At 35.1% G+C, this 16,648-nt stretch overlaps 2 protein-coding genes across 7 annotated transcripts; both read left to right on the top strand.

The window, feature by feature from the left end:
• The first annotated feature begins 597 nt into the window (after positions 1–597).
• LOC115999072 (RNA-binding protein EWS) lies at positions 598–4,981 on the top strand. Of its 6 annotated transcripts, none has more exons than XM_031238830.1 (4): positions 796–929; positions 2,022–2,744; positions 3,676–3,979; positions 4,179–4,981. In XM_031238830.1, exons 3-4 carry the CDS (start codon positions 3,684–3,686, stop codon positions 4,759–4,761), a joined length of 879 nt encoding a protein of 292 aa, XP_031094690.1. In that variant the 5' UTR covers positions 796–929; positions 2,022–2,744; positions 3,676–3,683; the 3' UTR covers positions 4,762–4,981. The 6 variants fall into 6 exon arrangements, with proteins under 6 accessions (XP_031094686.1, XP_031094685.1, XP_031094688.1 ...); XM_031238829.1 differs by having other exon boundaries at positions 2,022–3,272; XM_031238826.1 differs by lacking the exon at positions 2,022–2,744 and having other exon boundaries at positions 598–869.
• A 3,715-nt stretch (positions 4,982–8,696) lies between these two features.
• Positions 8,697–13,598, top strand: LOC115998521 (protein tesmin/TSO1-like CXC 5). Its single transcript, XM_031238105.1, has 8 exons — positions 8,697–9,416; positions 10,547–10,657; positions 11,038–11,215; positions 11,326–11,682; positions 11,827–11,930; positions 12,014–12,108; positions 12,609–13,016; positions 13,137–13,598. Exons 1-8 carry the CDS (start codon positions 9,022–9,024, stop codon positions 13,358–13,360), a joined length of 1,872 nt encoding a protein of 623 aa, XP_031093965.1. The 5' UTR covers positions 8,697–9,021; the 3' UTR covers positions 13,361–13,598.
• The last annotated feature ends 3,050 nt before the right edge of the window (positions 13,599–16,648 follow it).

Raw genomic sequence — 16,648 nt, 5'->3', positions numbered from 1 at the left:
TCTTTTATTGACCCACTACTTTCAATGTAATTCCGATTCCCAATAGGAAATAATATAGGATTTATAATCATTGTATGGCTCTTAGTCGAAAAAATATATAAATAGCCCCCTCCCCCTATTCACAAGCAATATTCAACGATGCGATACCTATTCTTTAAAATTCTTTTTATATTTTTGTACAGTCGGTATTTTAACGATTGTGTTGGCTAGTCGTTGACTGTCCAAAAGTCATAAAACGCGTTATGCTATGTTGGAAAGCTAGAAAACTAAGGGGCTAGTTGCCGTTAGTGTTTTGTTTTTTTAAATTATTAATATTATGATATATATATATATATATATATATACTTTTTTTTTTATATGTTAACTATTGTTGTCAACTTGTTGTCTATTATGTAATGTGAAAACACCTATATTACTATTCCGAATGAGTGGTGACAGACTGTTTATTTGCTATTTATTTCAAGCTAAGTGCTAACACAATTCGTCAATCACCAATTGCCAAATAAGGCCTAAATCATATGCAAATTGCAAAGCATACCTGAGAGAAAGGCGCCCATTTTTGGTATACATGCAAAATGCAAAATACGGTATAAACTCCGTCCACCCAATCCCATTATCCCAAAGTCCCGTACACATAACACAATCAAGCTAGGGTTTCGTTTTCGTTTTCGTTTTTCTATTCGTAAAAAATAGTTCCTCGACAAAACAAAATCTACGCAGTAACAGACAGACAGGGATGGGGTCGCGGGAGAAGGAGCAGACAACGCCACACCTCAGCAGCCTCGTCGTGCGGCCCACCGATAGCGGCGGCGGAGGTGCAGGAGTAGCGGCTGCCGGTGGTGCCGGAGGAGGTAGCGACTACGAGCCAGGTGAGGTTCGTCGGGATCAACCTACGTACGCTCGCTCCGATAGATTTCCTGATAGCCATGGTTCGTCATTTTGCTAAATTATTATCTATCATTGTCCCTACTATTCTTTCCTAATCAATCCTGAAACCATAGCTCTTTTGGTTTGGATGTCGGCATTCTCATATACCGTAAATATATACGTGATTGTTCTCTACATATATATAAGCTTTCGCCAGTTCTGAATTTTTGTTGTTGTCTTTTTATTTTTTTCATGCCTGTTCCGGAGAAAGTATCAATTTCTGTTGAATGAGGATTAGAAGTCATTGAATCTCAGCATGTATTATGTTCAAAGCGTCAGGGCGATGCCCCTGTTTTATTGTCATTTATGGATTGATATTAGTAACAATTTTTATTTATTTATTTTTCTTTGCTTTGTGAAACACTCAAACACAACTGCATTTTGGAATAGATTTCCTACATTGATTTCTTATGCATTCAGGTTACTCAAACAAAAAATATGTGCCTTCCAATGTGTTTATATTTTTGTTAAATGTTGATATCATGCCCTGTTTGTTGCTATATATATTGTCTTCTGCATTTTGGACGTGTGATATAAGGATTTTCAGATTATTAGTACATGTAGATCTTGGCATGAAGGTTGGTTCAGAGTGCTGTCTTGAATATCATTCGTCTCATTCCTACTGGTGTTCATAATATTGTGTTCATTTTACACTTATCTTTAACTAAAATAAACAAAGAGTTCTAGTTGTTGTCAAATGCATAATATGCTATGCACACTTTTATCCCAGGGATTGAAAGGTTTTTCCTAAAATTGGAGTTTTAATTTTTTTGGTTATATTGCAGATCCAAATGTCTTCAAAATGTAAAGCTGTATTTAATGGTTTCACTTTTTATCTTTTTGACTATGTCTTTTATTGTCTGACTTGTAAGAGACTATTAATTTAATTACGGAGTAATATTTTTTAGGTCAACTTTGGCACTTTAATAAATGATTTGGTCTTGTAATTTCTTGAGTGCCTTTTTAGTTGTATCTGTCAGTGTGCCAGTGCCAGCAAAAGTGTTAACCCACTTCATGCCTTTTGTTGTTGTTAAGACTTAAGAGTCACTTATAGAGTGTTGAAGTTTGAATGAATTTTGCTATTGTGTTTACAGCTTTGAATAAATGCCTGGTGCCAGAACTTGAATCTTGAGGAAGGCACATTGGTATGGTTTTGGTGAATGGTGAATGGTGGTGGATTCGGTGTGAAATATTGTTTTAGGGGTTTTGAATTGTAAAAGATGCATATGGGAAATTACATTGAAAGACTTATGCATACAACTGTAAATGTTGCCTGGAGCAAGAACTTGACTTTTGAGGAAGGCACATTGTTATGGGGTACTGGTGATGGATTTGGTCTGAAAATATTGGTTTTAGGGGTTTTGATTTGTAAAGATGCACATGGAAATGACCTGGAAGAACTTGGGTGTGTGGGTGTCACTCATTTCATGGGGACTATATCTGGGTTTTGACATTTAATGGGACATATATTCATGGTCAGCCACATACTCAATCTCATGAAAAAATCTTATAGAATTTGATATTTTCGTGTAAGCTGTAAGGTGGTTTGAGAAGTTGTTGGGCACTGCCATTGACATTGATTTTTACTATTGCATTTGTTGCCGGTACTGTTAATAGTAATAATTAACATCAAGCCAGGGATTTCTGACGAGGGATGGAACTTAATGACTTCTGGTGAGTGGTATAAACCATCAGGTGAAATATAAATGAAGACCCACATTCTGTCGGTGATGGTGTGGATTGGGGCTGGCATCCAATATTTGGTCTTCAATCATGTAGTATTTCACTATTTGTGCTTGGATTTCTTGGCAACTAATGTATGTCTAGTTTGCTTGTATGTCCCTTTTTAGCTTCTGAATGAGTGGTGCTGCTTTTGAGGGGAACTTTTAGTTTCAATTTTTTGGATGGTTAAGTTGGGCTTATATTGTGCTTGTCAGTTTTCTTGAGCAAGACATGTTTCTCCATTAGTTCATATTATCCTGGGAATATTTTGCAGTGGAATTGGCTTATTGCATTTAGGTTTGAGCTCATAGGTTCTTTAACATGTGCTGGATAAGATGTAGGATTTTTCATGTATGTTGTGGCCTCCTCTTTTCAATAGTTCAACAGACTTCTACGTTGATTATTGATTATTCAAAATAAATGGTTAACATTAGACCATTAGTTGTTTCTTTTACAGTTTTGATTGACTGACTTTTCTACCCTAATCTGCCCTCTTTTATTGATAAAGGATGTGGAAATTAGATTTAATGGATTATGTGAAATTTGGTTAACTAATTTTATTATACACTCTATTGTAGCTGGCAACTAGGATGGGGTAGCCAATTCAGTCAGTATTTGCATCTGTAAGTGTTGGTTGCCTTTGATTAAAAAAATTGGGCTTACAGTGTGAGGTATTTTGGGGAAAACTAGTTTATCTGTTTTATGGTGTTAATCTTGAGGATCACAAGCAATTGCATTTGAGGGGTGGATATAAATATTCTTTGGTACAGTTGTTTTTACTGGTATCATTGACAAGCCACTTCGGAGGTAATTTCAAGGCAGTAATTCACTGGGATCAATATCATCTTCATGCTATCATTTTTATTCTTGAAAAGAAGACCTGAATAATGGGAATTTTTGACGGCATAGTTGATTGTTGTTCCATGGGTTGCAAAATATAGCTTTAGTAGGAAACTGTGCTTTGGGTTGCTTTTTAAGTTATGATACCGTCTCTCTTATGTTCTGGGTTTCGCTGGCCATTTTCAGGATATAGAATGCGTGCAGGTTCTGTTTCTCCTGTACGCCGTAGGAATACAGATCGCAGGTACAGTCCAAATTTTGATAATTCTAATGGACCACCTCATGGTCGTGGATTTGGCGGTGGGAGAGATCCTGGTAGATATAGAGACTACTCACCCCCTTATGGTCGTGGAAGGGAAGGTGGCAGGTTTCCAGTTAGAGGCTATGATCGACATGGTTTTGTTCCGGGATCAGTTAGAGGGGAAGGTGTGGCTAGAAATAATCCAAATGTGCAGCCAAGAGAAGGTGACTGGATATGCTCCGATCCCCTGTAAGTAATACCAACCTTCACTCCTTCAGTTCCCTGCATTTACTTGCTATGTAATTCATTCATAATCTATGTTAAAGCTGTCTTCTATGTCTAGTAAATAGTAATCTAGATCTGTAGGTGCAACAATTTAAACACCTGTCTCTTTCCCTTTTATATCTGTTTGTTTAGTCGCCGTTCGTACTGTATGCTTGATCTGTAGGTGCAACAACTTGAACTTTGCTCGACGAGAGTACTGTAACAACTGCAATAGACCCCGATACGCACCTGCTGGGAGTCCTAGGAGAGGTCATGCCAGTCTCTTGCCTATCACTGGACGTCTCGGGCCTTCTGGCCCCCCAATGGATCGTTCTCCTGGAAGGCTCATGAATGGGTATAGATCCCCTCCTCGTGGCTGGGCTAGAGATGATCCTAGAGATTTTAGAGCTGGGATGCCTCCTCCGAGATATGAAGGCAGGTTTCATGATCACCCTCCCTTGCGCAGAGATAGACCAGATTTTCCTGAAGATGATTATAGGGACAGAGGTAGATTTGATAGACCACTGCCACTTAACTGGGGCCACAGAGATCGTGGGAGGGAGACCTACATAGGCGAGAGGCGACTGCCATCTCCACCCCCACCTCCGCTACCATCCCTACCACCTCGCGGTCAGTGGCCTCGAGACATCAGAGAAAGGAGCCGCTCTCCAATCAGAGATAGAGCACCACACCCAAAGGACTATCGCCGCCCCATGTTTGTGGACAGAGGCCGAGATGATCGTCGCGCTGGCCGTGATGCGTTTTAGCTGTGGTTCGATTAAATTTGATGCTGTGTTATAAACCGAAGCCCCTACTCTTTTCAATTGTTTCATGGATTTGTAAAACACGACACAGCCCATTAATACTGTCCGTGAAACCCTCCTTACGCAGAGCAAAGGATGAGTGCCTTTTTCCCCTTCAGGACTTGTCCATTCCTATTGCACATCAAAACTACGGAGTATTATAGAAACGAAATTCTTTTAGCAACTGGTTTTGTGTTTTTGGATAGGGTATTATTTGAAGTGGAGTTGGTCAGAGTTTATGAGTCATCTATGAATTTATGATGAGTATAATATAAAGCATAATCACGTGTTGCAAATCGTATTTCATAAATTTAATCAAAAAACAAATTATTAGCTTCACATTCCGGGGACCAATGGACCATGTCTGGTGTAATATAGCATTCTTTGTGTGACTTATAAATTTTAGGATTCAATTAATTCACAAGGATACGACAGACTTTATTACTATTAGACTATTAGGGCATTTTTAATTCACCGAATGTATCTATTGTTTAGTTCATTGAAGAAATATACTTCAAAAATTGTATTATAATTTTTTCTTTTGAAAAAACAAACCAACTCAAATTAATTCATTAAGTTGCCACACATTACAGCAGAAAGAAACCGAGGGCTTGAGTCAAAATACTCAATCAAACCTCCCCCGTATGACACAAAGCATGAAAAGCTATAGTATGAGCTACCTATAGTTTTCACACATAATGTTTTGTGTGACAGAGATCAATAACAACAACAATTAGGGGCGGAGCCACTATGGGGCAGTTGTCCTACCCCACCCCTTCCCTATATATATATATATATATATATATATATATATATATATATAGAGGATCGCGCTCAAGTGCGTACTGGCCGCCCAGGAGAGAACTGCGAGCGAATCACAGCGTGCCACGTGTCCGGAATGTAGTTGCACATAACGTTATAACTAGGTGCACGTAATGTTATAACTAGGTGCACATAGATGCACCCAGGTGCATAAATGTTAACAAGGTAAATTACTTGCACCGGTAAGTGAAAATAGGTGTACACGTGCAAGTAAAATGTATTACAAGTGCAAGTAAATTGTACAATGAGCATCAATACTAGGTGCACCTAATGTTATAATTAGGTGCACTTAATGTTATAACTAGGTGCACATAGGTTGCACTCACGTGCATGAATGTTAACAAAGTGAATTACGTGCAAGTAAAATGTATTGCAGATGCAAGTAAAATGTATTACAGGTGCAAGTGAATTATACATTGAGCATCAATACTAAGTGCCACTAATGTTATAACTAGGTGCACCTAATGTTATAACTAGGTGCACCTAGGTTGCACCAGGTGCATGAATATTAACAAGGTAAATTACTTGCATTTGTAAGTGAAAATATTTGCGAAAATAGGTGCATGAATATTAACAAAGTAAATTACTCGCACTTGTAAGTGAAAATAGGTGCACATGTAAGTGAAACTAGGTGCACCAAAGTTCCAGTTATTTACGAAAGTGCCACCGCGTCATTTTTTTAAAATTGCATCTGATTCGTTGATCTGGACACGTGGACAACTGTGATTTGTTCACAGTTCTCTCCTGAGCGAGAGTACGCACGAGAGTGCAACCCTATATATATATATATATATATATATATATATATATATATATATATATATATATAACATTAGATTATATATAAAACCTATATTTATATACATAAATTCTCTTACCAATGACATTATGGTCTAGTGACACCCGGTTGCACCTTCATATTGAAGGGGTGGGTTCGAACCTTAGTAGAGGCAATTCTGACTCTTTGTGCTTCAATGGGTTAACAAAGTACTCCGTAGTTATGAACATATACTATATTGTAACAGAGTCAATAGTACTCAAAAAAATAAAAATGTACAAATTATTAGTAGTTTGAGTAACTTAATTAGTTGAACAGTAAATTTGATGCTAATAAATTGCTTATTATTTCATAGGTTCAAATCTCACTAGCAACAGTTATCCTTATCTTCTCTCTTCTTTTATTTTATCTCTTTCATTCCTTCCCAAGACAAATTAAATGTTTAAAAGAAATTAAAATTAAAAAATATTTATGAATATAGTGTTTTTTCTATTCAAATTATTTTATCTAATTAATTATGTTTCATATTTTTCATAAATATTTTCACATTTTCACCCAATCAAGTATATTTTTGGCTCCACCCCTAACTATCATGTAATCTATCAAAAACTTTCTGTTGGAATTTATAATGAATTTTGTATTTGAACCTTAATTATTATGGGTGCTTGATATTTTGTCATTGATATTTCTAACGGTATTTAAACTTCGCCTCACTCAGATAATTTTCTGGATATGCCCCTAACAATAACAAAAATATTATTATTATTAATGAATTCATGTATATACTTCAATAAATATAATATATTATATAAATGTATATATTTAATTAATTACATTTTTATCTATAAATAAATAAACATATATATATATATATATATATATATATATATATATATATATATATATATATAGAGAGAGAGAGAGAGAGAGAGAGAGAGAGAGAGAGAATTAAATATATTTTTGGTCCTACATTTATTACGCGTTGTACACATTTAATTTGCCTTAATTAATTTTGACACATTTTGCCCAAACTTATTAGATATTGGACAATTTTAGTCCACCTTCAAAATTGGCGTTATCTCTCCGTTTAATTGAAGGGCATTTTTATTAACCAAATACTTATATTGATTTTTTTAACCAAGTCAAATAGCAAATAGTAATCAAATAAGTCAAAATTGGTTGATAGACTAACTATTTTACCAAACAGGACATGTAGTGTGATTTTTTTTATTCAATTTAATTAGCTTATGTGGTTTGCAAGGTTGCTGTAATAGCAAACTTGCAAGCTTGGAATAACTACGTTTACCTTAAAAAAAAACTTGCAAGCCTAACTTTTATAGTTATATTTTTTTTTCTTTTTTATTTATTATTTTATTATTACTTTATTATTTTATTTATAATATAAAATGAAAGTGTGACCACTTTTAAAAGTGAAAGAATATTTTTGGAATGTAGATAAAATAATGAAAATTTTACAAATTTTATGATATGAAAATGGGATCTACTTTTGAAAGCGAGTGAATATTGTAAGGATAAAGATAACCTTAGTCTGTAAGATGAGTTTTCAGAATTTATCAATAAATGTACTCTATAATTATGCAAACTAAGCTCTATAATGTTGCTAAGTGCACTTTAAAGTTTGAATGAGTTTTCATAATTTATCAATAAATTAAAGCACTCTATAATTATGCAAACTACGCACTATAAGTTGCTAAGTGCACTTTAAAGTTTGAATTGTTTATAAAAATGTCATCTTATTTTACTATTTTTTAAAATTAATTTTAAACCCTTGATTATCTAGGATGAATGAATGTGATTAATTATGTACTTTATACACAGGACATTTGTCTCATACAATCCTTCATTTTTTTTTAAAATCGCGAGTCATACAGTCAGCCTACTAATCAAATTCTAATTTTCATGTACGCACGAGTGATTCAATTTAGACCTTCCAACATCGTTAGACTATTTTGTCCTATATCCCTACACAATCATTATATTTAAATTAGGCAACGAACCTACTAGGCTAAGTCTCGGAAGATACAATCTTTCCTATTTATATGTGTGTTTGGAGAGAGAGAGAAAGGAGGGTCAAAATGCAGTCTTTTGAAGGACCCGCCACGTCATCCGTCGGATTAACCCTCCAAATTATCAGCCGACAGATTAGATGACCATTGTAATCCTACCGTCAAATATTATAAAATTGAAATTCAAAAGTAGAGAGGGAGGAGAGCGAGACAACACAATATATAAGACTTTGAGCTCTTCTATTCTCTTTCTTCTTCTTCTTCTTCTCATTCTCAAAATCCCATCCTTCCTTTCTCTCTCCGCCTATACATATATACACACACATATAAATATTTACGGACATTTTGTGTGTATACGGCTGTGCTAAAATAAAGTTAAGATTTTGGAGCGAACATACGGTTGGTTTTATTGCTTTGAATCTGAGCTGTGCAATGATGGAAATTTTTGAAATCGAATTTGGATTTTGTTGAAATTTGGATTTGTTGTAGTTGGAGAAAATTATCGGTTCTTCGAGTTGAGAATCTGGGGAATTTGAGTTGAATTTTTATTTTTATTTTTTAAATTTATTTTGGTGGCGGATTGTTTTGTGATTTTGAATGGAGAAAAGTGAGGGAGGGGATTTCCCTCCGAAACAGGCTCAAGTGGAGGTGGCTTCGACGGCTGCTGCGGCGGCGGCGCCGCCACCTGTGGAAGCGGATTTTCCGACGAAGAAGCTGGCGAGGCAGCTGGATTTCACGGGGTTTAGTGGCGGCGATGGCGGGGGAGATGGGAATGCATCGGCGGCCGTTTCGCCGGAGAATTCTCAGCGGATTGTACCCCATGCGGTGAAGACAACCCAGCCGCACCTCACTGTGAAGGAAGGCCAGCCTCCTCGATCACAATTGCCGCCACAACCACAATTACAGCCACACTCACAGTCGCAGCAACATTTACTACTGATGCCGATGCAGCAGCCTTCAGCGCAATCTCCTCATCCTTCAATACGACCTCTGTAAGTCTCTGCAATTCAATCTCTTAGTCCTGTTCTGTTGAGTACGTTTCAAAATTGTAGAAAAACCCAATCTTGTTTAAAAATTTCGACTTTTTTCACAAATATGGCTTCTTATTCTTATTATTTTTATTTTTAAAATCTGCTTATAAAATATAATTAGTGTCTTGTTTGATTGAAGAATCTAACTTTCTTCAAATAACATAGTGGTTTCTACCTATTAGTATGTAGAGGCATATTTTCATTTGAAACATGGATTAATGTCAACCAGTAACTAAGAGTTATGATTATATATGGCACACAAAAAACTTGAAACTTTTGAATAATAGCATGATTTCATTTGATCACCACTATATTTGAAATTGTACCAGAGGTAATTGGAAGTTGTACCCTGCAAGTTACTATGAGAGTTTGGCCAGTTGCATATTTGGCAAGGTCATTAATAAGTTTGATATCCAATGTGAGTGCTAGCAATATTATTTGTTTTTAAGTATTGAATAATTTTGAATTCCCCTGTTAACGTAGATTAAATACTTTAGTGGCTTAGTTTATTTTTCGGGTGGTCTAATTGCAAAAAAAAAAGAAAAAAAGAAAAAAAGAAAAAAAAAGAGGATTCTTTGAGCATGTTCATATTCGTTTTTGCTAACCCCAACTGGTATAATATTTCATTCTGTCACCAAAGTTATGAAATCACATGAATATACTTCAAGAGATTGAAATAATCACCTATAATCTATTATCAACATTAACACCATAAAAGAATTTAGGGTGAGTCTACTTTCAGAATTGGTGTGGACTGTGGAGTTCTCTGTCTCACTCTCGACCCCTATTTGGTTTTTCTTTTTATTTTTTAAATTTCTATGCTCTAGTATAGGAAAGGGAGAGGAGTAAGTGCTATTTACATCTTCCTGCAGGAGTTTCTAATGATAAATGGAATGATAAATTATATTTTTCCTTCTAACAGTTAAACTAATTGCTAGAAAAATATACAGGTTGTCATGCTACCAGTGACAATTCTGGATTCTTTTGAGTTATTAAGCATTCTTTTGTACACAGCTTTTAGATTCATAATTTTAAAACTAACTGTGGATTTTTGTGCCCATTATGTAATAATACTTTCTTTTATTTTTCAGGAAACCAGAATCACCAAGAGTTCGGCCTAGGCAAAGTGCTAGTGAAATAAAAGATGGTACTCCAAAGAAGCAAAAGCAGTGTAACTGCAAACACTCTCGATGTTTGAAGTTGTTAGTTTCTGGCTCTCTTCATGCACTTTTCATAAGAATAATTGCTTGTGGATAAGGTTAATGATTCATGAAATGAGTTTGATAGACTTGATAGAACATATGGACTTGTAGCTAAGCTGTTAGCCTAGTAAGGCCTAAAATGCTTACCCAAGTATGAACGATGTTCTTGAAATTAATATTGCAATTCTAATGGTGGAGGAAATGAGCAAATGTTATGTGAATTAAGAAATAAATAAATCTTTGAGCGGCCATCTACTTTATGTCTGCTTCAATTTTTGGCGCTTAACACAGAACTGCTTATGTGCCATCTACTTTTCTAATCATTTACCTCAAACTTTTATGAATTGTATGTGCTTTTAATAGTCATGTATTTGTGTCAGATATTGCGAATGCTTTGCATCTGGTATCTATTGTGATGGGTGCAACTGTGTAAACTGTCACAATAATGTTGAAAATGAAGCTGCCAGGCGAGAAGCTGTTGAAGCAACTTTGGAGCGTAATCCAAATGCATTTAGGCCTAAAATTGCTAGCAGTCCCCATGGAGTTCGGGACAGTAAGGTACTTCCAAAAGGCCCAAAACTGGAATTAATTGGTAATTAATTTGGAAATTTCAATTACATTGTGCAATTTTTTTTTCTTCTAATTATGCTTTGCTGTTAAAATTTTAGGAGGAAACTGGGGACGGTATAATCTTGGGAAAACATAATAAAGGATGTCATTGCAAGAAATCTGGATGCCTTAAAAAGTATTGTGAATGTTTCCAAGCCAACATTCTTTGTTCAGAAAATTGTAAATGTATGGACTGCAAAAATTTTGAAGGAAGTGAAGAGAGGCAGGCACTCTTCCGTGGAGATAATGCCAACAACATTGCATATCTTCAGCAGGCAGCAAATGCTGCAATAACTGGTGCCATTGGATCCTCTGGTTATGGATCTCCTCCAGTAGCCAAGAAAAGAAAGGGCCAGGAGTTATATTTTGGGCCAACATTGAAAATCCCTGTTCATGCACTTGGGCAGTTCCCACAGGTGAGTAATGGCTTTTTCTACTGGGTGTTTGATGGAATGCCAAAATTACATTTTTCTTTGTAAAATTTAGAATTTTGACTGAATACATTGTTGTCTGTTGTCTGGGAAATAAACTTGTTTTTTTTTTTTTTTGGCATTTTACAGAGCAACCATATTAAAGCTTCTGTTCAACCTGCTTCGATGCCTTCAATTCCCAGTTCTCATGCTGGTAATGCAGCAGCATTGGGCCCTTCAAAGTTCACTTACAGGTACAAGAAATTGCGCCCAAACCCTTTGGAACTTTCCTGCTTCCCAGTAGACTAACTATTTCAATTCCTCTGTACTACTGAAGGTCTCTATTGGCAGACATCGTCCAACCACAGGATGTGATGGGAGTTTGTTCATTCTTGGTCTCATGTTCAAGAGAAGCTGCTAAGATGCTTGCAGGTAGATGCATATGCAGACCAAAATGATTTGAGAATCTATTTCCATTTCTGTTGCTTAAAAAATATTTGAAGTATTTCATTCATCTTGCATTTTTTTCTTTCACCTTCTCTATTGTCATAAAAATTATTTTCTAGAACTAAAGATCTTTATTCACTCCCTTCTTGCATCTCCGTCCTCCGTTATTTTCCATCCATTTACATCCACTACTCTTTGGTTCATTCATTCCTTCTGTTGTCATTTTAATACTTATCAACTCAACGGGTTCAATGGAAATGACAACTGCATGCAATGGTTGGTGTAAATATTTCAAATTACATTTTTCATCACACTTGTACAAAAATGCTTCTACCATTTTCTGGAAATAAATTAGTAAAGACAAGTCTTGGTGTGCAGTACCTTTTTGAAAGTTTGCCATCTCTGATGGTTATTCTTTCAAACACACACACACACACACACACACATAAGTCTTCTCCTATTACAACTTGTTTTAATGCCTTCAGATGAAAACGATGCTAGAGTGAAGGAAGCAGAAGAGCATAGAGAAACATCAGCTACCTCATCTCAAGAGAGGTTAGGGGATTTGAAAGATTCTCTTGGAAAGGCTTTACCTGATTATAGCTCCAGTGAGAACTGTGTTGAAAAAGCAAGTTCAGATGAGCCCGACGTAGATGGCACTCATATGTCAGAAGGAGGGCCAGTGTCTCCAGGAACACTGGCACTGATGTGTGATGAACAGGAAACTGTGTTTGCTGCTGCCTCCCCCGATGAAATAAACCTTGGCAGTAATATGTCTTCCCAGTTGCGACGTGGGCGAAGCATGACAGAAGCGTATGCAAAGCAAGAGAGCATTGTTTTGACAAAATTTCGTGATTGCCTTAACAAGCTTATTACATTAGGAGAAATAAAAGGCGAGTTTCAATTTCTTATGATTTATGTAGTTCAAGCTACTTTACTATTTCAGTAAGAAAACTGGAAACTCTATCTCTTCTCTTCTTTAAAAAATCTGAGTGTACCTTCGTTTATTGTAGAATCACGATGTTCTTCAATGGCACGGGCTTCAGAGTCAGATTACCGGAAAGGCATAATCAACAACACATCTACAGTCACTGAAACGCAAAACCAAAAGGAACCCTACAGCAATGGTAAGTCTGTCGTTCCATCGCCATCAAGAACATCTCAAGTGGTTACTTCCGCAAATGCTGGTAGTGATAATAGTACTAGACCAAAAGGTCCATCCCCTGGAGAACACTGATGAGAAACTGCATAATGTGAAAATATAACAATAGAGATAACTATAGGTTGAGATTTCCCCAATAATGCTGCTGATGCATTTTTGTACTTTAGGCCATTGCTCTTCCTTGTGCCTTTTTTTTGGATGCAGCAGTGAGATTATTTTAGGATTCAATTTAGTAGTGGGAACTAACCACTTATAGAGGATTCTTAGTTTCTTACAGTCTTCATTGGTTATAATATGATCGAAAGTTTTCCAATCATGTTTTGTTTTCTTAATCACTTTTGATTACAATTTAGAATATATTTACGAGGGAAACTTGAAGGTGTGCCCTGGATAAATCTTGTGTTCTGATCCTAGTAGTCTAGGTGAAGAACAATAAATTGCATTCGTTGAGAGTTGAACTTGTAACTTTATTGTTACTCAATTACTTGCCAAACTAATTTGATTGGGTTGTCTTGCTTCTCTTTATAGACTAATTAAGTGTCACAAATTCACCTTTCAAAAAAAAAAAAAGTGTCACAAATTCATATTATTAACTCACTTTATTTCTATTAATACATACACAATCCCAAACAAACATTACGAATAAATTTTACATATTACAGTGTGGGATGCCAATTTTCATTATACCATATAAATATTCATACATAATATGAATAAAGACCATGTAGTTACACACTATTATCACCAACCATGGTTACATCTTGATTAAGATTGGTTTTTACGGTATCAATTGTCACAATACGAAATTCAACGTTACTTTTGCCATTGTACGTTGTTGTGATGCCAATGATGAGAATTGGAAGTTTTGAAAGATCAAGGTGTGCTAAATTTTTAAACGCAATAAACAAATTAGGATAGAAAGATAATGTTCTCAAAAAAAAAAGAAGATAGAAAGAGAATAGCAAAATGATGAGATATATGAGCCAGAACATTATTTGAGGGAAAATGACCAATGCAAGAATGGAAATAATAGAGATGACTGAGAAGCGATGATGTTGGACTTTAAATTTAAGAGGACAAGTAAACTAAATTGAGTGGAGAAAGAAAATGCGAAGAGTGGAGATAGTAAGAACCAAATTTGGCAGAGGGAAAGGCTTGAGATGGAGTCGTCAGAGAAGAAACAAAAGAAAAGTAAAATGACTAAAATTCCTTCATTATTTTACCTATTAATATTTTTCAGCGAGATTTGGTCGGTGTGACCAAAATTAATAAAAATTGAATAGTTGATGTACTAAATTAACAGTTTGAAAGTTGTGGGGATGCAATTAACAAGACCCTAATAGTCACCTGACCAAAATGACAATTTACTCTAAAATTTGATGTGAGTATATGTAGATACCTACTATATATATCTTATTTAGCAATATAAAATATTATGTAAAATTTAATATTAAAATATTTTTTTTAAATATTAATTACCTAACCAAGCATATCCTTGAGAACTATATATAATGATATTATCATATATGGTCTTTATTCAAATTATATATAAATATTCATATTAGGAATTTATCATTCCACTAGAATACGATTGGTACATAAAAATATTATACTCCGTACTTTTAAAAGTCATTTTTTGAATTTTTCCCTGTTCGAGTATTTAAAAAGAAAAAAAAAGTCAAAGGAATATATTTATTATGGTCAATGAAAAAATGTATAATTTGATCGAAAATGTCTTCTTAAATTTTTAGTTCGAAGACATTTTTCAAATTCTTTAATTCCTTATCTCTTTCTTCACCCTCTTCTTTCTTTATTATTATTATTATTTTTTGAAAACAGTATCTAAAACTATTATTACCGTGAACTAGAAATTAAATGACGGATACAATCAGGTGGGACAAGATCCCAAATACAAGAACCAGATTAAGAGCCAACTCTGCCAACTAGAGTGTAGGCGACCTGGATCACTGGGATTCACTGATCTTCTAATGTAAACACAGGTTACTGAATCAAAATAGGTCATAAGCCTGGTACATGAGAACACTAAGACCCTTTTTGACTTGGGTCTGCAAGACTGTAACTTCTTTTTATATTTCAGATCTACAAATTATATATCCACAGCTAGCAAAAATCTGAAATTTGTAAATGGCCTGGGCATGCTGTTATGTGCCTATTTTGAGACAATTGCTAAGATTTTTTCACTGGGATTTTCTTGCAAGTTGCGAGCTTCATAAAAGATACTCCGTATGAAATACTATAATGTAAAAAACGAACAAAAAGAATCATTTTAAAGCTCGACTATTAAATGTCACAAATTCATAACAATTCAAAAGACGGTACAATACATACTTTTTTTCTTGCCCTTCCATGTGAGAGTGCAAACCGAATGCCACTAAATCACAAGGTCTTTGGCAGTATAATACATATTATTAACTCACTTTATTTATCATAGTACAGTACATACTTTTTTTCTTGCCCTTCCATGTGAGAGTGCAAACCGAATGCTACTAAATCACAAGGTCTTTGGCAGTATAATACATATTATTAACTCACTTTATTTATCATAATACAATCACACAAAATTCCAAACAAACATTACGAATAAATTTTGCAAATTCCATAGTGGAATGCTAACTTAGTATAAACCATAGCAATATTCATACATAATATGAAAAAAAGACCATGTATGTACTTACACATTATTATCACTCACAATGGTTATATCTTCATTAATATCGATTACTATGGTATCAACTGTTGCAGTGTGAAATTCAGCGTTACTTTTGTCATTGTATGTTGTTGTGATGTCAATGATGAGAGCGGGAAGTTTCGAAAGACCAAAGTGTACTAAATTTTTAAACTCAATAAATAAATTAGGATAGATAGAGAATAGCAAAATGATGAGATATATGAACCAAAACATTATTTGAGGGAAAATGATCAATGCAAGAATGAAAATCATAGATATGACTGAGAAATGTTGAGGTTGGATTTTAAATTTAAGAGGACGAGTAAAGTGAATTGTAAAAGAAATGAAAGAAAATGTGAAGAGTAGGGTGAGTAAAAATCAAATTTTTATAGGTGTGAAATTTTGAAGTAAATGAAATGGATCGAATTCTTTCATTGTAGAAGCTATGAATGACTTGAGGATGTTAGCGAGGAAGAAGAGAATGGGTTTAAGGTCGAAGATTGCCATGCTTTGTTTTTAAGAAGGGAATGGTACGGGTTTTATAGGCAGTTGTTTGAGGGAGGTCATTTTTGGAGTTTTCTGGGCAGGGGATTTTTTTTTTTTGGTGGTTTGAGGGCGGTTTGAGAGAGAGTCATTTTTGGACTTTTCTGGCAGAGAGGGGGGCCGGGGGGGGG

This window comes from Ipomoea triloba, chromosome 12 (assembly GCF_003576645.1).
Source record: "Ipomoea triloba cultivar NCNSP0323 chromosome 12, ASM357664v1".
Lineage (NCBI taxonomy): Eukaryota > Viridiplantae > Streptophyta > Magnoliopsida > Solanales > Convolvulaceae > Ipomoea > Ipomoea triloba.
This window is presented reverse-complemented; position numbering and strand designations above follow the sequence as displayed.